Below are 20,000 nucleotides of genomic sequence, written 5' to 3' on the forward strand. Positions count from 1 at the left end.
GTGTGTGTGTGTGTGTGTGTGTGTGTGTGTGTGTGTGTGTGTGTGTGTGTGTGTGTGTGTGTAGATCGATTCTGAAGAAACTACTGGAAATTCCATGAAACTTTACATACCAATTCTTCCAAATGATATCCCTATATATGTTTTATTTTTATTTTGATAAATATATTTGCAAAACTGGCGCCGCCCATAGAAACCTTCCTCGTGAAAACAACTAGTTTATCAAACGCATCTTCGTCTTCGCTCTGTGATTTAGGCAAAGAGGTTTTTGGGTATTGATAAAAACATTACAAGATGTTGGATGGGTCGTTGACAGACCAGCTTTTTTGTCAGTCCGAGGGGGAGCATATCGTCTTTTTCTTCATATTTATTGACCAAGGCCTGGGTCAATAAATATGAAACAAAAGTTTATATGCCCCTCGAGGACCGACAAAAAAACTGGTCTGTCAACGACCCATCCAACATCTTGTAATGTTTTTATCAAAGGTCACAGAATATTTGCGTCGTGCAGCGAAGGAAAGAATCGCGATCTTGTTTCCGACTCATTGTCTCTTTGTTTTTCATTAGACCTGTCATTCTGCTTGCTCGGCTTTTTTAGATGTTTGCATTTCTTGGCAGGGGCGGATCAGTTGCTTTGTAAGGGGGGGGGGGGGGTGCACTTTGAATCGAAAGTGAATGTGATGGGCGCTAAGCGCCCGAATTTGCTAGGGGGTCCGGGGGCATGCCCCCCCGAAAAATTGTTTGGCCCAAAGAAGCAAAATGGTGCCATTTGGTGCCATTTGAACTTAAAAATGGTCATAGAATCAGCTTTCCAATTTTTTGCTTTTTTTTCGGGGGGGTGGGGGGGCACGTGCCCCCTGTGCGCCCCCTTCGTCCGTCCCTGCTTGGTGCTATATTATTTGATTTTATTATTATTTCCTATTTGCGCTTCGTTTATCGATACAACGTCTTGCGCACGGGTCAAAATGTGAGTGTCAGGGGTCAATTGGTTTGACGTTCGTGTTTCTCCGAGCGTCTGTGTATCGAAACACAGATACACGAACTCCTTGACTTTGTAAAAAGAGAAAACATACCGGTAGGTTTCATATGTTTGTGATGAATTTATGACCTTTCATAAAGTAGTTTTATATTTGTTTACTTTTGCCAGTTTGCCAGTTCGGCTTTTTGTAACTTTGCAAAGCAGTGTCGTGTCGTAATGAAAAGAGCCGAAGAATCCCTGAGCGTTTGTATTGGGTTTGCTTTTGATTATCAATGTATAACCTGCTTCCTGCAAATATGGGAACTGGGGATTTATTGCATGGGGAACATGCAATTTATTTCCCTGCTGGCTGTGAATGAAAACTCGTGAAAATTATGACAAACTTTCATATTGGTTGTTTCCCTAATTAATGTTCAAAGAGCTGGCACCCTGTCAACCAGTGACTGTCGGGTAATGTCAATCAGTACCCCTGTTGTGCTGTGACACAGCGGCTGCCCGCGAAGCTTTGCTAACGGGAACAACCGGATAAGTTATTCTGCGTAAAGGTCAGCAACCCTGTCCAGCTAATTGGTTCTTTCATCGTCGTGCTATACCTCTCCATCGCCACCCCAAAAGCGTGAGTGAGAAAAGTGACCCATTGACCTCGCGCAAACTGTGACGTATTAACGAGATTTGAATCAAGACGTTGGCCTAAACCTCAATTGAAAACGTCTTGAAAACTGCTGAAAGGTTGCTGAAAGGTTTTATTTCCTCTTTGGTTCCAGGGAGGAATCTGATTTTGTCCGACGACCGTGTGTACCAGACTTCCAGGCGACGCAACACACTTGAAAAGCTGAATCGACGCATCAGAGATATACGTGGGTATAAGTGCAAACACACAGACAGACAAACATGCAACGACAACAACACAAAAACAGACAGAGTGAAACCTGAACGATAAAAAACGCTGGCGCTGGACCCGAGTACTCTTCAGACTGGCTCGCTCCCCATGTATGAAAGTTTTTGTCTTGTGCACGTGGATTTAAAAAAAAATTATTTATTTATTTTACACAATTAAAAAAATTATTAGAGTAAAATAAAACATTAAAACGTTCATAATAAACAATAGTAAACAAGAATTAAAACAAAAAAAAATTTTACCGCCCATGCCGGGAATCGAACCCGGATCACTTGGATTAAAAAAAAATTAAAAAAATAATTTATTTATTTTACACAATTAAAAAAACTATTAGAGTAAAATAAAACATTAAAACGTTCATAATAAACAATAGTAAACAAGAATTTAAAAAAAAATAGACCGCCCATGCCGGGAATCGAACCCGGATCACTTTGGCCATAGACTCTCTCGTGCTCTCTGTCTCTCTTTCACCGAGACCAAACCCTGCATTGGAATTTCTTTGCCGAGACCATTTCCCCACCCGTTGTCTGGCTTGCAAATCATGCTTTTCTCGTCACTGCGTGACGTGTTCGCCGCTCAAGTCTCCCCTTTACTTCAGGTTGTTCGCAAAGCGACCAGCCTCCCACCGCAAAAACTCCCACCGTTAAGAGTGGCTTTTGTGATTTATTTCGCATTTAGGTCCCATGTAACATTATGAAGTTTTAATACGATCAATCCGACCTATTATCAAGTTAGTGTATCAACTTTTGAAAGAACTGCGCCCAGTAGTTTCCCAGCAATAAGCCGTTAAGTCGAGACAGACACACAGACACACAATTAAAGTCTGCTGGACCCTAGTACTGCGTACTCGGGGATAATACGGGTATGTAATAAAAGTGTTGGATACTTCGATCGACCGGCGCTTTGATACACTTGAAGTTCACAGCCTGCCTGTAGTAATCCAGGCACATACATTATTGCAACCAATTTAACAACCCAATGTAACGCATTCAATGATGCAATGTTCAATTGTGCAATGTAACGTATTCAATGGTGCAATGTGACGTATTCAATGGTGCAATGTGACGTATTCCATGGTACAACGTGACGTATTCAATGGTACAATGTGACGTATTCCATGGTACAATGTGACGTATTCAATTGTACAATGTGATCTGTTCAATTGTACACTGTGACGTTTCCAATGGCGCAATGTCACGTACTCGAGGGTACACTGTGACTTAATCAATTAAGTAGATGTGCAACGCCAAGGCACTGCATACCCCAGCGAAAGACAAACCTCTCTCTCTCTCTCTCTCTCTCTCTCTCTCTCTCTCTCTCTCTCTCTCTCTCTCTCTCTCTCTCTCTCTCTCTCAAACACACACACACACACGCACACACACACACACACACTCACACACACACACACACACACACACACACCCCAAGTCACACACGCACACATACACACACTCACTCACACGCACTCACTCACTCTCTCACAAAAACTTCATACACACAAAACACACACCCATACGCACATATGGACAGACAGACATACACACCTTTACAAACAAACACACATACACGCACACACATACACGTATGTACACACACACACACACCACACACACACACACGAGTACAGACTCATGCACACGTGCGCGCACACACACACACACACACACACACACCCCACACACACTCACACACACACGAGTACAGACTCATGCACGCGTGCACACACACACAAACACACACACACACACACACACACTCACACACACACGAGTACAGACTCATGCACGCGTGCGCACACACACACACACATACACACAAACACACACACACACACAAATACACACACACACACACACCACACACACACTCACACACACACGAGTACAGACTCATGCACGCGTGCGCACACACAAATACACACACACACACACACACACCACGCACACACTCACACACACACACACACACATAAACACACACATACACGAGTACACACTCACACACACAGACACACCACACACACACTCACACACACACGAGTACAGACTCATGCACGCGTGCGCACACACAAATACACACACACACACACACACACACACACCACACACACACTCACACACACACGAGTACAGACTCATGCACGCGTGCGCACACACACACAAATACACACGCACCTAAAGTGTGGATGGTTACCTAAGAGGCGGCACTGGGTGCAGTGCCTTTCTAGTGCACTTGCACTACAACAGCACTGGGTGCAGTACTCGCTCCGGCATCGAAGAATTTTGCACTAAAAAATGCACAAAATTTGACCTATTTCGTCGCCTATAAAGGACGGAAAGAATGTCATTTTGAACATTGTTATGACATTCTTTCCGTCGAAAAAGTCAATTTAACGGTGTTAAATGAAGCGTCCATCCACACAATTAGGTTGCCATCCAGAGTTTATGGTGATTTAGGCAACCAAACCTGTGGAAACGGGGGTACACACACACACACACACACACACACACACACACACACACACACACACACAAACAGTAACACTAACACATGTGCACAAAATGAACACAAACACACACACCGCTCGAGAGAGAAAGACTACAGGGAGGCATGACGTCATGATGCATTAATTGACGTCAAAGACTTTCGACCGTGACGTATTCTTCTTACGCGAGCTTTATCCATAGACTTGGAAACTACGGAATTTCTACCCGTCCAAAGCGGCCTTGGGTGGCGTTTGCTCAAAAAATGGGGGCGCCAATTTTACCCACCGTATTTTTGTTAGTATGGTCCCAATTTTTGGTGAACTTCCATCTCCAACTGTGGCCCATTTTCGGGCACAAAGAATCCTTCTTTATCATGTATTATTCGGTGTGCACATTTCTCAAATCGATTACAGCTTCGCTGGGATAATGCAATGTTACGTATTCGATGGTAAAATGTGACTATTCAACGGTGGACGGTGACGTATTCAATGGTGCAATATGACGTTATTAATGTTACAATGTGACGTGTTCAATTGTGCAATATGACGTATTCAATTGTGCAATATGACGTATCGTGTGTCCGCAGAATACGCGCACACAAGAGTGAAGAGGTTCGCGTGGGTGGGTCCTACCGAGGAAGAGATGGAGGAATTTACTTAGCCTTGGTAAGTGCTTTGTCGAGTATTTTTTGCTCACATGGGTCTGTGTAGTGTGAGGTCTCATTTTAGAGAAAATAAATCCGATTTTCAGAAGTATACTTTACACATATACGTTTACAGTGAAATGTAAACGCAAAACACCTGACAATTTGAATAACATATCCTTATTGCGTTTTTACGGGTCACGTTACGAAACTGTAACTAACCATTGGTCAAACATGCACCCTATATCAATTGATATATCGCATGAAGTCGTCATAGCCAAGTGATATCTCGCTGGAAGTGACTAATCACTTATGGACGCCATCTTTAGACGGTCACTTAAAAAAAAGTGGAGCGAGATATTTCCCATAAACATTCTTTGATGAAGAATTGAGTACACAACAAGCGGAAAGCTAGAGGCAAATCGTCAAAAAAGAGAAAAGCATGCCCAATCTTTTGTACGCAGTCATGTGTCCAAGAAATTGGATCTGAAGTCTTACCGACGGGGGTTGCATTGAATGGCAATTTAGCAGAAAAACAACAAGAGACACAAGCAGCAGACACTTGTGAGAACTGGATAACTTTGACAACAATTTGAAAGAGATTTCACCCCCTAGCGAAATAGAAGCAAAAGTGTCTGCAGGCACAATGGTTTACACCGCACCACCCCAGAGATTAAAACGTAACTGACCTAACGACTCGATGAAGAAAACAGAGGGAATAAAAGGGAGAGAGACTGGAAGAAGTCACATTCACTGTGCATAATTCCTACCTGGATCATTGCGACTCGCGCATTGTTACATAATCGCAAGTCTTTCAGCAGGGACAGTTCTGTGAAAGTAAAAGACAATTCTCTGAAATTCTGATCACTTCAATGTCCATCGTTCAGTGAAAACGACCATCCGAGTTGTCGAGAAGAAGTTCTGAAACACGTCACGTTGGTTCCAAATCAAAAGACGACATTCTATTCTCTTAAGAAGACGCCTTAGCAGCTACCGACGGGAGGTTTACGGAAGAGCCTGTCTTGTTTAATTTGAAAAAGGATGCATAAAAACTGTCCAAAACAAAACGCAATAAATCCGTTATCGTTAGATGTGGCGGTGATATCCACATTTATTAGTCACAATGTCTCAAAAGGCGGAAACATATCAGATCTCGGCTTACGCCTCGATCTGATATGATTCCTCCTTTCTCGACATTGTGACTGATAAATGTGGATATAACAGCCACATCCAACGATAACTACTAAAATACTTACCAAGCAGGTGTTGCAGTTATTCTTGTTTTTATTTCAAATATCAATCCCCAAAACGACTGACGTGGTGGTAATTAAGACGTCGGCCTCTTAATCGGAAGGTCGTGAGTTCTAATCCTGACCGCGTCTGCCTGGCAAAGATTGGAGATTTTCCCAAACTCCCCGGTCAACATATGTGCATATCTGCTAGTGCTATATCCCCCTTCGTGTGTACACGCAAGCACAAGACCAAGTGCGCACGAATAAAGATCTGTGATCCATGTCAGAGTTTGGTGGGTTATAGAAACACGAAATTACCCAGCATGCTTCCCCCGAAAACGGCGTATGCTGCCTGAGGGGCGGGGTAAAAACGATCATACACGTAAAAACCCACTCATACAAAACATGAGTGAACGTGGGAGTTTCAGCCCATAAACGAAGAAGGATAAGAATCCCCCCAAAAATTTCCAAAGTCAGAATTGCACTAAATCCATCCACGATTCCCAAGCAGTCACTAGCGTCACACACACACAAACACACACACACACACACACACATACACACAAACACACACACACACACACACACACACACACACACAAACACACACACACATGAGCAAACCAACTTACACTTACACCAACCAACCAACCGGCATGCAAGCACGAAGACATGCATGTTCCTAGCACGGGATGTAGGCGTCACGTAACACAGACTGCTATCACTTCAGGGGGAAATGGTGAGCTGCCTGACTGCAAGAACGAGTCCAGGAACTGGTTTGTGCGAACATTAAATGAGCACTCAAGCACATCCACGGACCCGAAATAAAGCGTTTTAAAAAGCGATAACCGTCTGCACAACATGGGTTTTTTGTTCGTGTGTGTGTGTGTGTGTGTGTTTGGGTGAAGGGGGGGTGTACCTGTGTGTTTATGTGTGCGCGCGCGTGTGTGTGCGTGTGTGTGTGTTCGTGTTTGTTTGGGTGGAGGGGGGGTGTACCTGTGTGTTTATGTGTGCGCGTGCACCTGTGTGTGTGTGTGTGTGTGTGTGTGTGTGTGTGTGTGTGTGATATAAAACAATCAATCATATATGCATTGACAGACGTACAAACTTGAAAAACAAAAGAATTCTGTGCTCACCGATACAAGGACAGTACAATGATACGAATTTACGCTTATAAAAGCTTCTTCGGGTAACAGACACTAACAAACGACAACAAAAAGCAAAAATAACACCGTCGGAACGAACACGGACAAGGTTATTTAAATCTAAATTATTTAGACGTAAGTACAGCAACAACAACAACAACAACAATGAACTTTCACATATACTTAGAAATATTGATGAACAGACACCCACACAGATAGACAGACAATCAGTCAGACACACACACACACACATATATACAAACACACACACGGGCGCGGAAACACACACGCACACACACAAACACACACACACATACAATTTGGTTAAAAAATGAGAGCTTGACAGTGCCGCCTCAACTATCGCCATCGCAGATATGACGCCATCAAAGACATTTATTGAAAAAAACCAAAAACGTCTGGAAATACCATGCACAGGAACTCTCATGTCAAGTTTTACGAAGATCGGCCAAGTAGTTTAGTCTGAATCGCTCTACACACACACACACACACACACACACACACACACACACACACACACACACACACACACATACACCACGACAATCGTCTCGATTCCCCGTCTATGTTAAAACTTGACTAAATGTAAAAACGTTCACACACAATCGGAAATAGTAATTGAGAAACACCCACACAGACAGACAAACAGACATACACAGACAGACAGACTTATAGACAGTCAGACAGACAGACAGACAGACAAACATACAGACATATGGGAAAGTCGCTAAACCTGGAATAGTTAATGAGAAACAGCCGTACCAGACAAAAAAATGGATATTGCAAAGCGTTCTTTATATTGTCACATACTAGACTCTATCAGTAAATCAGTAAACGAACCACAAAAAAAATAAAATAAAAGTCACGCAACTCATCAGACTGATCATAATAAAAATGTCTGCATTTGTTCCAGGTTGGACGCATGGGTGTGTAAAGTGGAACACTGTGTTGTCAAACTCGGAACACATACAAACACACCCTGACTCTCTTTCTAGCCCTGTCTGTGTCACACACACATATATATATATATATACACCCACACACTCTCATTCACACACAAACAAGCACACTGTGCCACACACACAAGATAAATAAATACGTCATAACATTTTGATTAAGCCAATTTATGTAAATGTCTTTTTTTCAACATCATATTTTGATTTTTACCAAGGAAATAACAAATCGGATAACAATTTTATATTTAAGCCTTAAATGTAAAACAAAAAGATAAATAAGGGCTAGGTCTAAAAAGGACTAAAAAACAAAACCTTAAAAAAAAGAAGGAAAAAATAGGCAAAGAACCGATTTCGCAGACAATGTCCTTTGTCTTCTACTGTCAGCGCAGTCATCGTGTGATTACTGTGTGCACTTCTAGCACTATAACATATCCTCAGGGGAGTTGGTGCCACACACGAAGCAGTACCACGAAATTTCGCAGCTTCATTTGTACCCGGCCCCTCTTCTGTTGACAAATAGATATAAAAGGGCTACCTGCCCAATTGACTAAGTGTAAAAATCTTTACGCATAAAGTCTCCAAGCAAATAACTATGAACAGATTTAAGAACTGATTTTGCAGACACACAAAAATTGCTGAGTACAGATTTCGAAGTCCTTTTGTCCGCTGCTGTCAACGCAGTCCTCGTGTGCCCACTGTGTGCACCTCTGGCACTGCATCATCATGTTCTCAGGGGAGTTGGTGCCACACATGAAGCAGTACCAAGTGCTTTCCCCCGGGATATAACGCATCGTCGAGAATGTTCTCCTTTTTTCCCTCTGATCAGAAGATATTCCCCTCTTGTTTCTCTGAGCAGATGATTTTGTAGCTTAATTCTTTCCTCTTTTCTGTTGACCTGCACGCCTTTTTGCAAGTGAAATCTCCAGCTTTTGCTTGTAAGGAGAAGATTGTTTTTTTCGTGATGATCTCTTCGACGAGCTTGTGGTTGTGCGTTGCAGGACATCAGCAGCAGGTAAGCTTACAATTTGCTGCTGACACCAAGCAATCATAATGACCAGAATCTCCATGTACAAAACAACGATGGGGGTGACGTTGGCAAATTTATTTCAGCTTCAAGAATGCTATTGATTAGTTCTTGTTCTATCTCTGGTGTTAACGTAGAAGGTCTTCCTGTGAACTTTACTTCTTCTTTTGCAAATTTGTTTGTTTCCTTCTAAATGACTTTTAAGAGTTGTGACAGTAACACCATAATTATGCTCTTGATGCGCAACGCAAACCCATATCTCCGTTTTTCACTGCCGACAAAGTGCAGCCCATTTCTTCTGGTAACCACGGCCGTTCGGGTCTCATAATACTGTCAAACAAATCAATCAATCATTCAATAAAACTTATAGAAAGGAAAAACACAACAAAGATGAAAAGAGAATTGAATGCGTGAATAAAGCAGCAGTGTTCTGTTTATTGTTTGATGAGGGTAAGATGGAACAGAATGCGGCAAAGCTGTTCCTTGTTTGCCTCTCTTATGTGTTCCATCATTGCCGCATGGCACCTGCATGGATTTCGCGTTTTTCTGTTGGATACACGTGACGTTTTAAATCTTTTTTTCCGTTCAAGTTATTGCAAATCTATGAAGGTTTATCACAGCAATCAACATTTTACGTGAACGTATGTAGATAAAGAGTAATAATACGAATTGTAGACGGTAGAAATAAGAAGAAGAAGGAAGAAAAGTTTAAAAAACGTACCTTTTTTGACGAGCCGCACCAGCGGGTCGTCTTTGGCGAGGGATAAGTAGCGTGCAGGAGGAGAAATTTTTGTTCATGGGCGAGCACGTGACAGGAAGTCGCCGTTTGTTGTGAAATACCTCACAATGTGCTCAAACAAATCACAGGCACAGGAAATGAACAAGAAGAAGTGTGTCACAAGAATTTGAATTCTAACAAAATCACTGAGCAACACAGGAACACAGGAAGTTGTGGAATACGTCACCCTATGGGAGGGGTGACGGAAAAATTGTTGAACAAAAGCATCATAGGTCGATTTGTGCAGGGTCAACCGCAACAAACTCAAACCGAGCCATTCATGCATTGCTGTATTTGAGTGACTTATATACCGACATTTTTATTTCTTTTTTTCAGCACAGGTGTAGGAAAAATCATGAACCAAAATGTTATTTATTTTCTAATTTAACATTTTTTTTACAAATGTGACCATGGTCTTTTAAACAAACAATGACATTAAACATTGTTATGTTAAAAAAAAGAAAAAAGAAAAAAGCTTTTGTGCACAAATCAGAAAATACATTGTACATTTTACCTACAGGCCAAACCGTGAGTGTCGTGGCAAAGCCAGACCGAGGAAATTGCACTGGTTTTTATTTTTAGATCAGTCGCAAGTTGTCAAGAACAGGCGCTTGTATTTGGATGTGTCCACTGATAGTAGGTTTGGTTGTGATCAATCAGAATGATGTGGGAATAAAAATGTATGACAGTTTGGTATGATGACATGTAATTCACATATGCTGAAATGTAATATTATACATGATATAATATTATTAAGGCTGTTGCCATGACCATGAACCCCATGGGACTGGGTGGCCGAGTGGTAACGCACTTGCGCTCGGAATCGAGAGGTTGCGTGTTCGACCCTGGGTCAGGCCGCTATTTTCTCCCCCCTTTCCTAACCTAGATGGTGGGTTCAAGTGCTAGTCTTTCAGATGAGACGAAAAACCGAGGTCCCTTCGTGTACACTATATTGGGGTGTGCACGTTAAAGATCCCACGATTGACAAAAGGGTCTTTCCTGGCAAAATTGTATAGGCATAGATAAAAATGTCCATCAAATACCCGTGTGACTTGGAATAAAGGCCGCGAAAGGTGAATGCTCGCCTAACAGGCTTGAGGTTTGCTGGTCGATGTGAATGCGTTATATATTGTGTGTAAAAAATGTTTGTTTGTCTGTCTGTCTGTAAAAAAATTCCATTTCACACGGCAGAAATTAATATGTAAAGCTATATAAGCTCACCATAATAATAAGAAGAAGAAAGGTTTAATGTTATGTAAAATCAAAATACCAAAATCAAGCACCTATTAATCTGATCTACGGCGCGGGAGTGTGTGTGTCTCTGCTCTCTCTCTCATCTCACTCTTGGCACACAGGTCAAAGCAGAGGTTAACTTGAGTGCACGTGTACCTAGCAGGAGCGGGGGTGATTTCTTGAATTAGCTGAGGGCGGTGTCGTTGTTTGCCGTTGTCATGAGAACAGTTACTTTTGTTTTGTTTCGTTTTTACCTCCAAATTTTTGCATTTTCACAACAGGCTTTTCTGTTTCATCTCTCATACATGGTGTCAATTGGAGAGAAAAACCGGAACAAAACAGAAGTAACTTATCTCGTGAGAACGGTAGTGCACTAGGTTTGGGAAAAACACGACAGTACCTTATCTCTTTCAACCCGTATGGGGCCCTTCAACATGTGACAGACTGACAAATGCACCGAACCCATTTCGTTCTTCGAGAGACTTTTTCCGTGAAAACTTTTTCAGTGCCTCAGGGTCAGCTCAGGGTCAGTGTCATAAGAGCCTACATGTATGGCCGGACGAAGCCATGTTAACGGAAGGGATATAAGACCGTTTTCAGCGGATTTTCACACTGCTAAAACCTGACTTTCTTGCAGTTGCTTTGTCTGCAATGCCTTAGAACTCTACAAATAGTTAAGTTTTTCGCGTTTGTGTTGTAATTTGCAAGCAAACATCGTACATAGTAAAGTTAATCGACTTTGCTACAATTTGTAAAAACTAGGACATTACCTGATACCAAAATATATATATATATATATATATATATATATATATAAATCCCATGCTGTTTTCAAATACAGCGTTTTGCTATTCACTTCAATATAATAGTAAATAACAATCAAGAAGTAACGAAGTCTTTTAACCACAATTTCCCAGATATTTAAATATAATAAAGTGTTCCTTTTGAAGAAGTATTATACAGGAAAGTTATCATGCTGTTCACCCTCGTGACGAATAGACTTCAATTCTATGCAAACGCCACTCTGCATGACTAAGCACTCACTTTAGTATTATAATATTGTATATATTTTGTTACATCTAGTCAGCATTTGTTAACCTTGACGACAGATATCATTGTAGGTTATATCAATACAATGTCCTATATTGATGCTATATTATTTGTATGCCAGTGTCTTTGGGTATTTATGGCAACAGCTACCGAAAGCTACGAAGTAAGCTTACATTTTTTGTTGGAGTGAAACTGTAAATCTCTTTCATAAACCATTTTGCCATTTACAACAGGCAATGTCATATATTGGTGCTACATTACTAGCATTCAAATGTGTATTCATGGCAACAGCATTTTGCCATTTACAACAGTTTCACTAACACTGTATTCTTTCTTGCTTTATCATTTTGTGACTCAGTGATAAGTTATTTGCATCATACACTTTGATTTCATTCATTTCTATTTATAACTACTTTTACTACTTTCCCTTCTTCACTGTGACATGCCACTGTATCACGCTCATTCAGACCAAAAACAATACCATTCCTACCTGTTGCAACGTCTATCGCTCGCTCTGTCTTTTGGTTCCTTGGTTGATCGATCGGTTTCTTGGTGGAAAACATATTTCTGTCACCAATACCAATCACTTCCATAAAGGTAGAGTAGCCTTCTTCCTTTCTGTTAAGCCAATAGGTCTTATTCATGATTGAGCTCTTATTCATTATTGCATTACTTTCACAACAATCTTCTTCCTTGATATTGCGATAGTTGTTTTATCCTACATACGTGAGAGAGACACCCGTGAGATAATAATCGTTCAAATCACACGTGTGTATATCATGTAAATGAGGTCATGTCAAGCAAGTCTGGCAGGGACCTGTTTTTCCACTGCTTATGATACCAAAGTCACCGAGACAAACGTCATTATAGAAACACAAATTGCGCTCGCTGATTACCCTCGATGAATCTTTAGAACTAACACGTCACGCCACACTTTCAGAGTGACGTTTCTTTGCTTTGACGTAATAGATTGCACGAGGCTTTAGAAGAGATCGAGGTTCTAAAACAAGCGTCTTCAATTTAGCTGCCTCGAATGCAGGACATTTTCAGTAAAATACACGTAAGTACAGTATGTAGGATAAACAGAATACTACATGGCTTGCTGTTCCGTACCAGATTTACACTCGTTGCTTTTTCAAATAGTGAACAGCTCGCTTTCGCTCGCAGTTTAATATTTAAAAAAACAACTCGTGTAAATCTGGTACGACACAGCAAGCCATGTAGTATTCTCTATATCTCCCATTTATGTACAAACGCCGAAAAGACAATTTAACAGGACACATCAACACTATTATTTTGTTTACCTGTACCAACAGGTGTAGAACTCCCTGTTTCTTTGATATTGTCAATGTTTCGGCTCGTGTTGATCCTGGGATCAACTGAATTTCTTGTTTTGTTTTGCCGCGGTAGTCATTTTTTTGCTGGAATAATATCAAGGAATGTCACTGGACATTTCTGCAAAACAATTGTTCATGAATTGTTCCCCGTTGATCGCATATTGAGGTGTTCCAAGTTGGCCGACTGTTCCGGGATTGGCGACTTTCCCTTAAATCTTGCTTGTGTATGTGTGTGTTTTAGAAAAAAATCCATCACACATGCATCGGCGGACGTAACAACAACAACAACAACAACTACAACAACAACAACAACAACAACAACGACACAAAGTCTATATGTTTTTGGAATCAGGGACCGACAAGGAATAAGATGAAATTGTTTGTAAATCGATTTCGGACAATTTACTTTAATCATAATTTTCATATCTTTATATTTCAGAGCTTGTCTGTAATCCAAACATAACATATGTCTATGTTTTTGGAATCAGAAAATGACGCAGGATAAGATGAAATAGTTTTTGGATCGTTTAAAAAAAAAACTTGTAATGACAAGTTTCCGACTTTTATTGACCAAATTCGTAAAATATTTGTTAAGCCACCAAGCTGAAATGCAATACCAAAGTCCGGCCTTTGTCGAAGATTGCTTTGCCAAAATTTCAATCAATTTGATTGAAAAATGTGGGTGTGACAATGCCGCCTCAACTTGTACAAAAAGCCGAAGATGACGTTATCAAAGCTATTTATCGAAGAAATAAAAAAAAATAAAAAAGGGGGATATCATTCCCAGGAACTCTCATGTCAAATTTCATAAAGATCGGTCCAGTAGTTTAGTCTGAATCGCTCCACACACACACACCACACACATATATATATATACACACACATACACACACGCGCGCGCGCACACTCACACATACCCAGACAAACACACACACACACACACACACACACACACACACACACACACATACACAGACACACTCACACAAAGCCAAACACAAAGGCAGATAGACAGATATCTTACATGGGTGTGTTTGTGACAGTGCCGCCTCAACTTTTACAAAAAGCCGGATATGACGTAATCAAAAGTATTTATCGAAAAAAAGAAAAAAAGTCCGGGGATAACATTCCCAGGAACTCTCATGTCAAATTTCATAAAGATCGGTCCAGTAGTTTGGTCTGAATCGCTCTACCCACACGCACAGACAGACAGACAGACAGACACACACACACACACACACACACACACACACACACACACACACACACACACACACACACACACACACACACCCACACACCACGACCCTCGTCTCGATTCCCCCTCTATGTTAAAACATTTAGTCAAAACTTGACTAAAATAATGTAAAAACGATTAAATAAACTTAGAGGCAAAAGAAACGCAAATGCTGCAGTGAAGATGGGTTACACATGAATTTTTATGTCGAATTAATTATTTCGGGTTAACAATAACAAGGAAACGAATTGACCGATACAAAAACCACACGGAAAAGTGTATTGGGATGAGAGCATGACGTGCCATATATTGTTCCACTGAACACTGTTTGAAGACTGTTGAAAGTCAATAGTGTGTTGCTCCTCCCTTGGCGTTGATGACTGTGGCGCACCTTCGGTACATGGAGAGGACGAGGTGATTAATTTGCTGCTGAGGGACCTGAGCCCACAACTGGGTCACAGCAGCACGCAGTTCTGCTGCTGTGCGGGGTCTCCGGGCAAGGGCATTAATCCTTCTTTGCATGATGTCCCAAAAGTGTTCGACTGGGTTGAGATCCGGAGATCGAGCAGGATGCGGCAGAATTAAGGTTCACGCTGTTGTGACGCAGGAAGTCCTGGGTAGCACATGCAGTATGGGGACGGGCATTGTCTTGCTGGAACAGGCAGTTCCGGTGCCTCTGGACAAATGGAACCACATTAGGACGCAGGCCTTGATTGATGTGGCGGTCTGCATTGACACCACTCCTATGACCTTGGCCGACGTTCTGAAAGACGACAGGTCCCACTCGTTGGTTGACACCAATGGCGCCCCATTTCATGACGCTGGCACCTCCCCATCGATCATGCTGCAGGATGTTATTGTTCGCAAACCGCTGTCCAGGTCTTCGCCAGATCCGGACACGCCCATCGCCAGGTTCCAGGCAAAAGCGTTTCTCGTCCGAAAAAAAGAACCCTCCGCCAGTCCCGATGGCGCCAGTGGGCATGCTGCTGGGCCCAGGCCAGACGATCCAGGCGATGCTGAGCTGTCAAGACAGGACGTCGAGGAGGACGCCGATTTACCAGGTTCTGCCCACCAAGGCGGAGACGTACAGTTCTGGCACTGACGGGTTGTCTATGCACCCCGAATGTGTTACGGGCTGTGTTGGCGGCAGTTTCGAATGCATCTCGCTGGTGTTGATGGACAAGATGGCGATCTTGTCGGGCTGTTGTTAACGGGGTCTGCCACGTCCTGGTAAGTCGCAGGTACTGTTAGTGGCATGAAAACGTTGCTGCAGGCGATAAACCGTGGTGACATTTACTCCAAATGCCCTAGCAACTTGCTGAACTGATTGTCCGGCATCAAGTCTCCCGATCGCTTGTTGGCGCTGATCTGGTGATAGTCTCGGCATCGCGCCTGTGTCGCAGAAATGAATGTTGTAACAGTTTTGTGAGTACGGTACAGCTTGCCTGAACACTCTGAACACGAAAAGCTGCTTTTCCACATGGTGCATGTGCTGAAAGTTGTCCCCATGACGGTTTGGGATCCCCGTCAACAAGACCTCGCGTGTGACCCAGATAACGGCAAACACGGTTCTGACAAGATGAGACCGCTAAAACAACACGTGCAGAACATGCTAGTATCATGATTTTATTTTTATTTCAACTCTATACAGGTTTAATTAACGCATCCTTTATTTGCGTTTCTTTTGCCTCCGTGTTTACTATGCTTTTGTCGTAGAGCCAGTAAAATATCCTCTACGAATCTGTTTTTCGTTTTGATTTACCTTACCTGGTTCATATTTTACGACAATTTGAAAATGACAGAAATTCACTCAAAACAGTGGGCGCGAATGAGTTGCGTTTCTTTCGCCGGGGACTGTAAATCTTAAACCGTGGTACATGGTAAACGCCCCTGTATATAAAAAGCAATGGTCTTATCTTTTGTAGCTGGGATATATAAGTCAGCAGTACAATTTTAAATCTTATTCTATTGTCTTTGTTCACAAAGCCAGAAGGTCAGTTTCGAGTTTAGTTAACCTTAACACATATACAGTAATCAACCAGGACCATAGTTTGTGTTTATCAGTGCAGTTTTAGCCAGTTAAATACTGTTATTACTGTCAACTTCTGTGCACCCTTCAAAATGGTCAAGTTAAATTGCTGAACTTTTAAACCGCTTTATGAAAATCTGTTTCACAAACCCACAAGGTCAGTGTGTGTGTGTGTGTGTGTGTGTGTGTGTGTGTGTGTGTGTGTGTGTGTGTGTGTGTGTGTGTGTGTGTGCATGTGTGTGTGTGTATAATATATATATATATATATATATATATGTGTGTTGTGCAGGATGCTGGTGGGCTTAGCGTTGTTAGCGGCGTTGGCGGGGGCGGCCGTGGGCTTGCAGCTGCACGCGGTCAACCACTGGTCAGGGGGCTTTCAGGTGGAGGCCAAGATCCCCATCTGCAAGGAGGTGGACGGCTGGAAGGTCCATCTGGTCTTCAGCGTGGATGTGGACACACTAGAGGTCAGTGCTTGTACATACCTCCCCCGAAAGAGGCGTATGGCTGCCCAAACGGCGGGATTAAAACGGTCATACTGGTAAAACCTGACTCGTGCACAAAAAAACAAGAGTCTGTAGGAGTGTCAGCCCATGAACTCAGAAGAAAGAGAAGAAGTATAGATCATTGGAGGCACCTTGGTACATGTAGTTGGGTTTTTTTTGGGGGGGTATCTGTTTTCAAAACCGACCGTTCAGTCACTTATTTTTACCCTCAATCGGTTCCGGACACGGGATCAGGGTCAAACAAAGATTCAGGGTTGGGAGGAGAAAACTGCACCAGTCGGGAAAACGGTTGATTTGGGTTTGTTTTTGCCTTGTGCATATTTTTTTATGTATTGGATTATGGGTAATACATAGTCATGTGTCATATATTAGTGTCTTACACGCTTAACCATCTGCTCCATCGTGTTGGGTTGGTAAGGCGGTCAAGCAGACGTCGCGAGAGTTCAATGTCGCTAACAATATAATTAGCAACATATTCACAATGTTTACGTCATACCAAAGATACAGAAAGAGACAAAGACAAAGAGACAGAAACAGAGACATAGAGACAGAAACAGAGACAAAGGGAGAGAGAGAGAAACAAATACATAAAGAGAGAGAGAGAAACAAATACATAAAGAGAGAGAGAGAGAGAGAGAGAGAGAGAGAGAGAGAGAGAGAGAGAGAGAGCGACATCTTTCTTCTCAGCATTTTATCAGCCTTGCTTTCATGACACCTTTGAATCATATCTGTCCATCTGCACGTGCATGGCCTCACGGCACCGAATAGCAGCTTACGAGAATAGTGTAGCACGCACCAGACCAATGGCATTGTTTCCAAACACCAAACTTTTGTTCTGATTTTGTCAAGGCTGACCTCATCATATAACAGTAGGTGGCTTATCTGCTGAGTTGCCTTCGAAGTTCAAAATTCCAGTACAATGTACAATCTCTGTCGTATCGCAACATTTCTGAGAAAATGAAAGGAAATGTGTTATTTTGAGTTCTGTTGTATTCCTTTTTTAAACAGATTACTTTTGTCTCCAAGTGCTCAACATTACTTCTCTCTTTGTCCCCAATGGCATTGCTTCCAAACACCAAACTTTTGTTCTGGTTTTGTAAAGGCTGACCCCATTATATGGTAGTAAGTGGCTTATCTGCTGAGTTGCCCTCGAAGTTCAAAATCCCCGTACAGTGTACAATATACAATCTCTGTCTTATCGCAACATTTCTGTCAGCGAAAATGAAAGGAAATGTGTTATTTTGAGTTGTGTTGTATTCCTCTTCCAGACTGATTGCTTTTTGTCTCCAAGTGCTCAACATTGTTTCTCTCCGTCTTTGTGCCCATAAGGCCCCCCCAAAAAATAGGTGTGGTTACCGTAACCCGACCTACCCTATTTTTAGGAGCCGACCCTATAACTTTTTATTACATTTGTAAAAATAAAAAAAAAAATAAAAAAAACCGAGTGCAGAAAACGCAATGAAAGCGAAAGCGCTCCAGTCGCACACTTATTTCCCTGTCAAGTAGGTTTAATTTTTACACATTAGAAAAAAAAGTTAAAAAAAAAAAGTGATTGCCTACCTTCCTACCCTATTTTTTGGCTATGTTACCGTAACAACACCTATTTTTTTGTTTGGCCTTATGGCATATTCCAATGTACATGTTTATACACGTACTGTATCCTCTAAACTTCCTTAAATATCATGGACACCAACAAACCGTTTTAGATAGATTGCAAATGTATATTTTGCTGTCTTACCATTTTGTTTATTATCTGTCTAGCTTCATTTGGTGTCTTACACTTTGAATCGTCTGCTCAACATGTAGTCTTGGTGTCTCACACCTATAACCATCTGCTCCACAGTGTTGGGTTGGTAAAGTCGTCAAGCAGACGGCGCGAGAATTCATCGTCACTAACCGAAAGTGGGGCGGGGATGTAGCCCAGTCGGTAGCGCGCTGGATTTGTATCCAGTTGGCCGCTGTCAGCGTGAGTTCGTCCCCACGTTCGGCGAGAGATTTATTTCTGAGTCAACTTTGTGTGCAGACTCTCCTCGGTGTCCGGACACCCCCGTGTGTACACGCAAGCACAAGACCAAGTGTGCACGAAAAAGATCCTGTAATCCATGTCAGAGTTCGGTGGGTTATAGAAACACAAAAATACCCAGCATGCTTCCTCTGAAAACGGCATATGGCTGCCTAAATGGCAAGGTAAAAAACGGTTATACACGTAAAATTCCACTTGTGCAAAAAACACGAGTGTACGTGGGAGTTTCAGCCCACGAACGCAGAAGAAGAAGAAGACTAACCGAAAGTTATGATTAGCAACATATTCACAATGTTAAAACCATTTCTAAGATAGACTGCAACTGCTTGTGTTGATGTTTTACACTTTTAATCGTTTGCTTCACAGTGTTGGGTTGGCAAGGTCGCCAAGCAGACGTCGCGAGAGTTCATCGTCACTAACCAAGAGTAC

General features: G+C 42.0%; 1 protein-coding gene and 1 long non-coding RNA gene across 2 annotated transcripts in view; both read left to right on the plus strand.

The window, feature by feature from the left end:
* LOC138978815 (uncharacterized) overlaps window positions 1-7,083 on the plus strand; it is a 14,825-nt gene extending 7,742 nt beyond the window's left edge. The window contains exons 3-5 of the long non-coding RNA XR_011459816.1: window positions 1,741-1,833; window positions 4,947-5,025; window positions 6,966-7,083. This is a non-coding gene — a long non-coding RNA (uncharacterized lncRNA). The remainder of the gene's footprint in view (window positions 1-1,740; window positions 1,834-4,946; window positions 5,026-6,965) is intronic.
* A 9,870-nt stretch (window positions 7,084-16,953) lies between these two features.
* LOC138978816 (endoglucanase A-like) overlaps window positions 16,954-20,000 on the plus strand; it is a 23,412-nt gene continuing 20,365 nt past the window's right edge. The window contains exons 1-3 of the mRNA XM_070351597.1: window positions 16,954-17,006; window positions 17,332-17,509; window positions 19,938-20,000. The exon at window positions 19,938-20,000 is cut by the window's right edge and continues 196 nt beyond it. Of these exons, the coding sequence (XP_070207698.1) occupies window positions 17,333-17,509; window positions 19,938-20,000 (240 nt within the window). The 5' untranslated portion in view covers window positions 16,954-17,006; window position 17,332. The remainder of the gene's footprint in view (window positions 17,007-17,331; window positions 17,510-19,937) is intronic.

Source organism: Littorina saxatilis, linkage group LG10 (assembly GCF_037325665.1).
Source record: "Littorina saxatilis isolate snail1 linkage group LG10, US_GU_Lsax_2.0, whole genome shotgun sequence".
NCBI classification, from domain to species: domain Eukaryota; kingdom Metazoa; phylum Mollusca; class Gastropoda; order Littorinimorpha; family Littorinidae; genus Littorina; species Littorina saxatilis.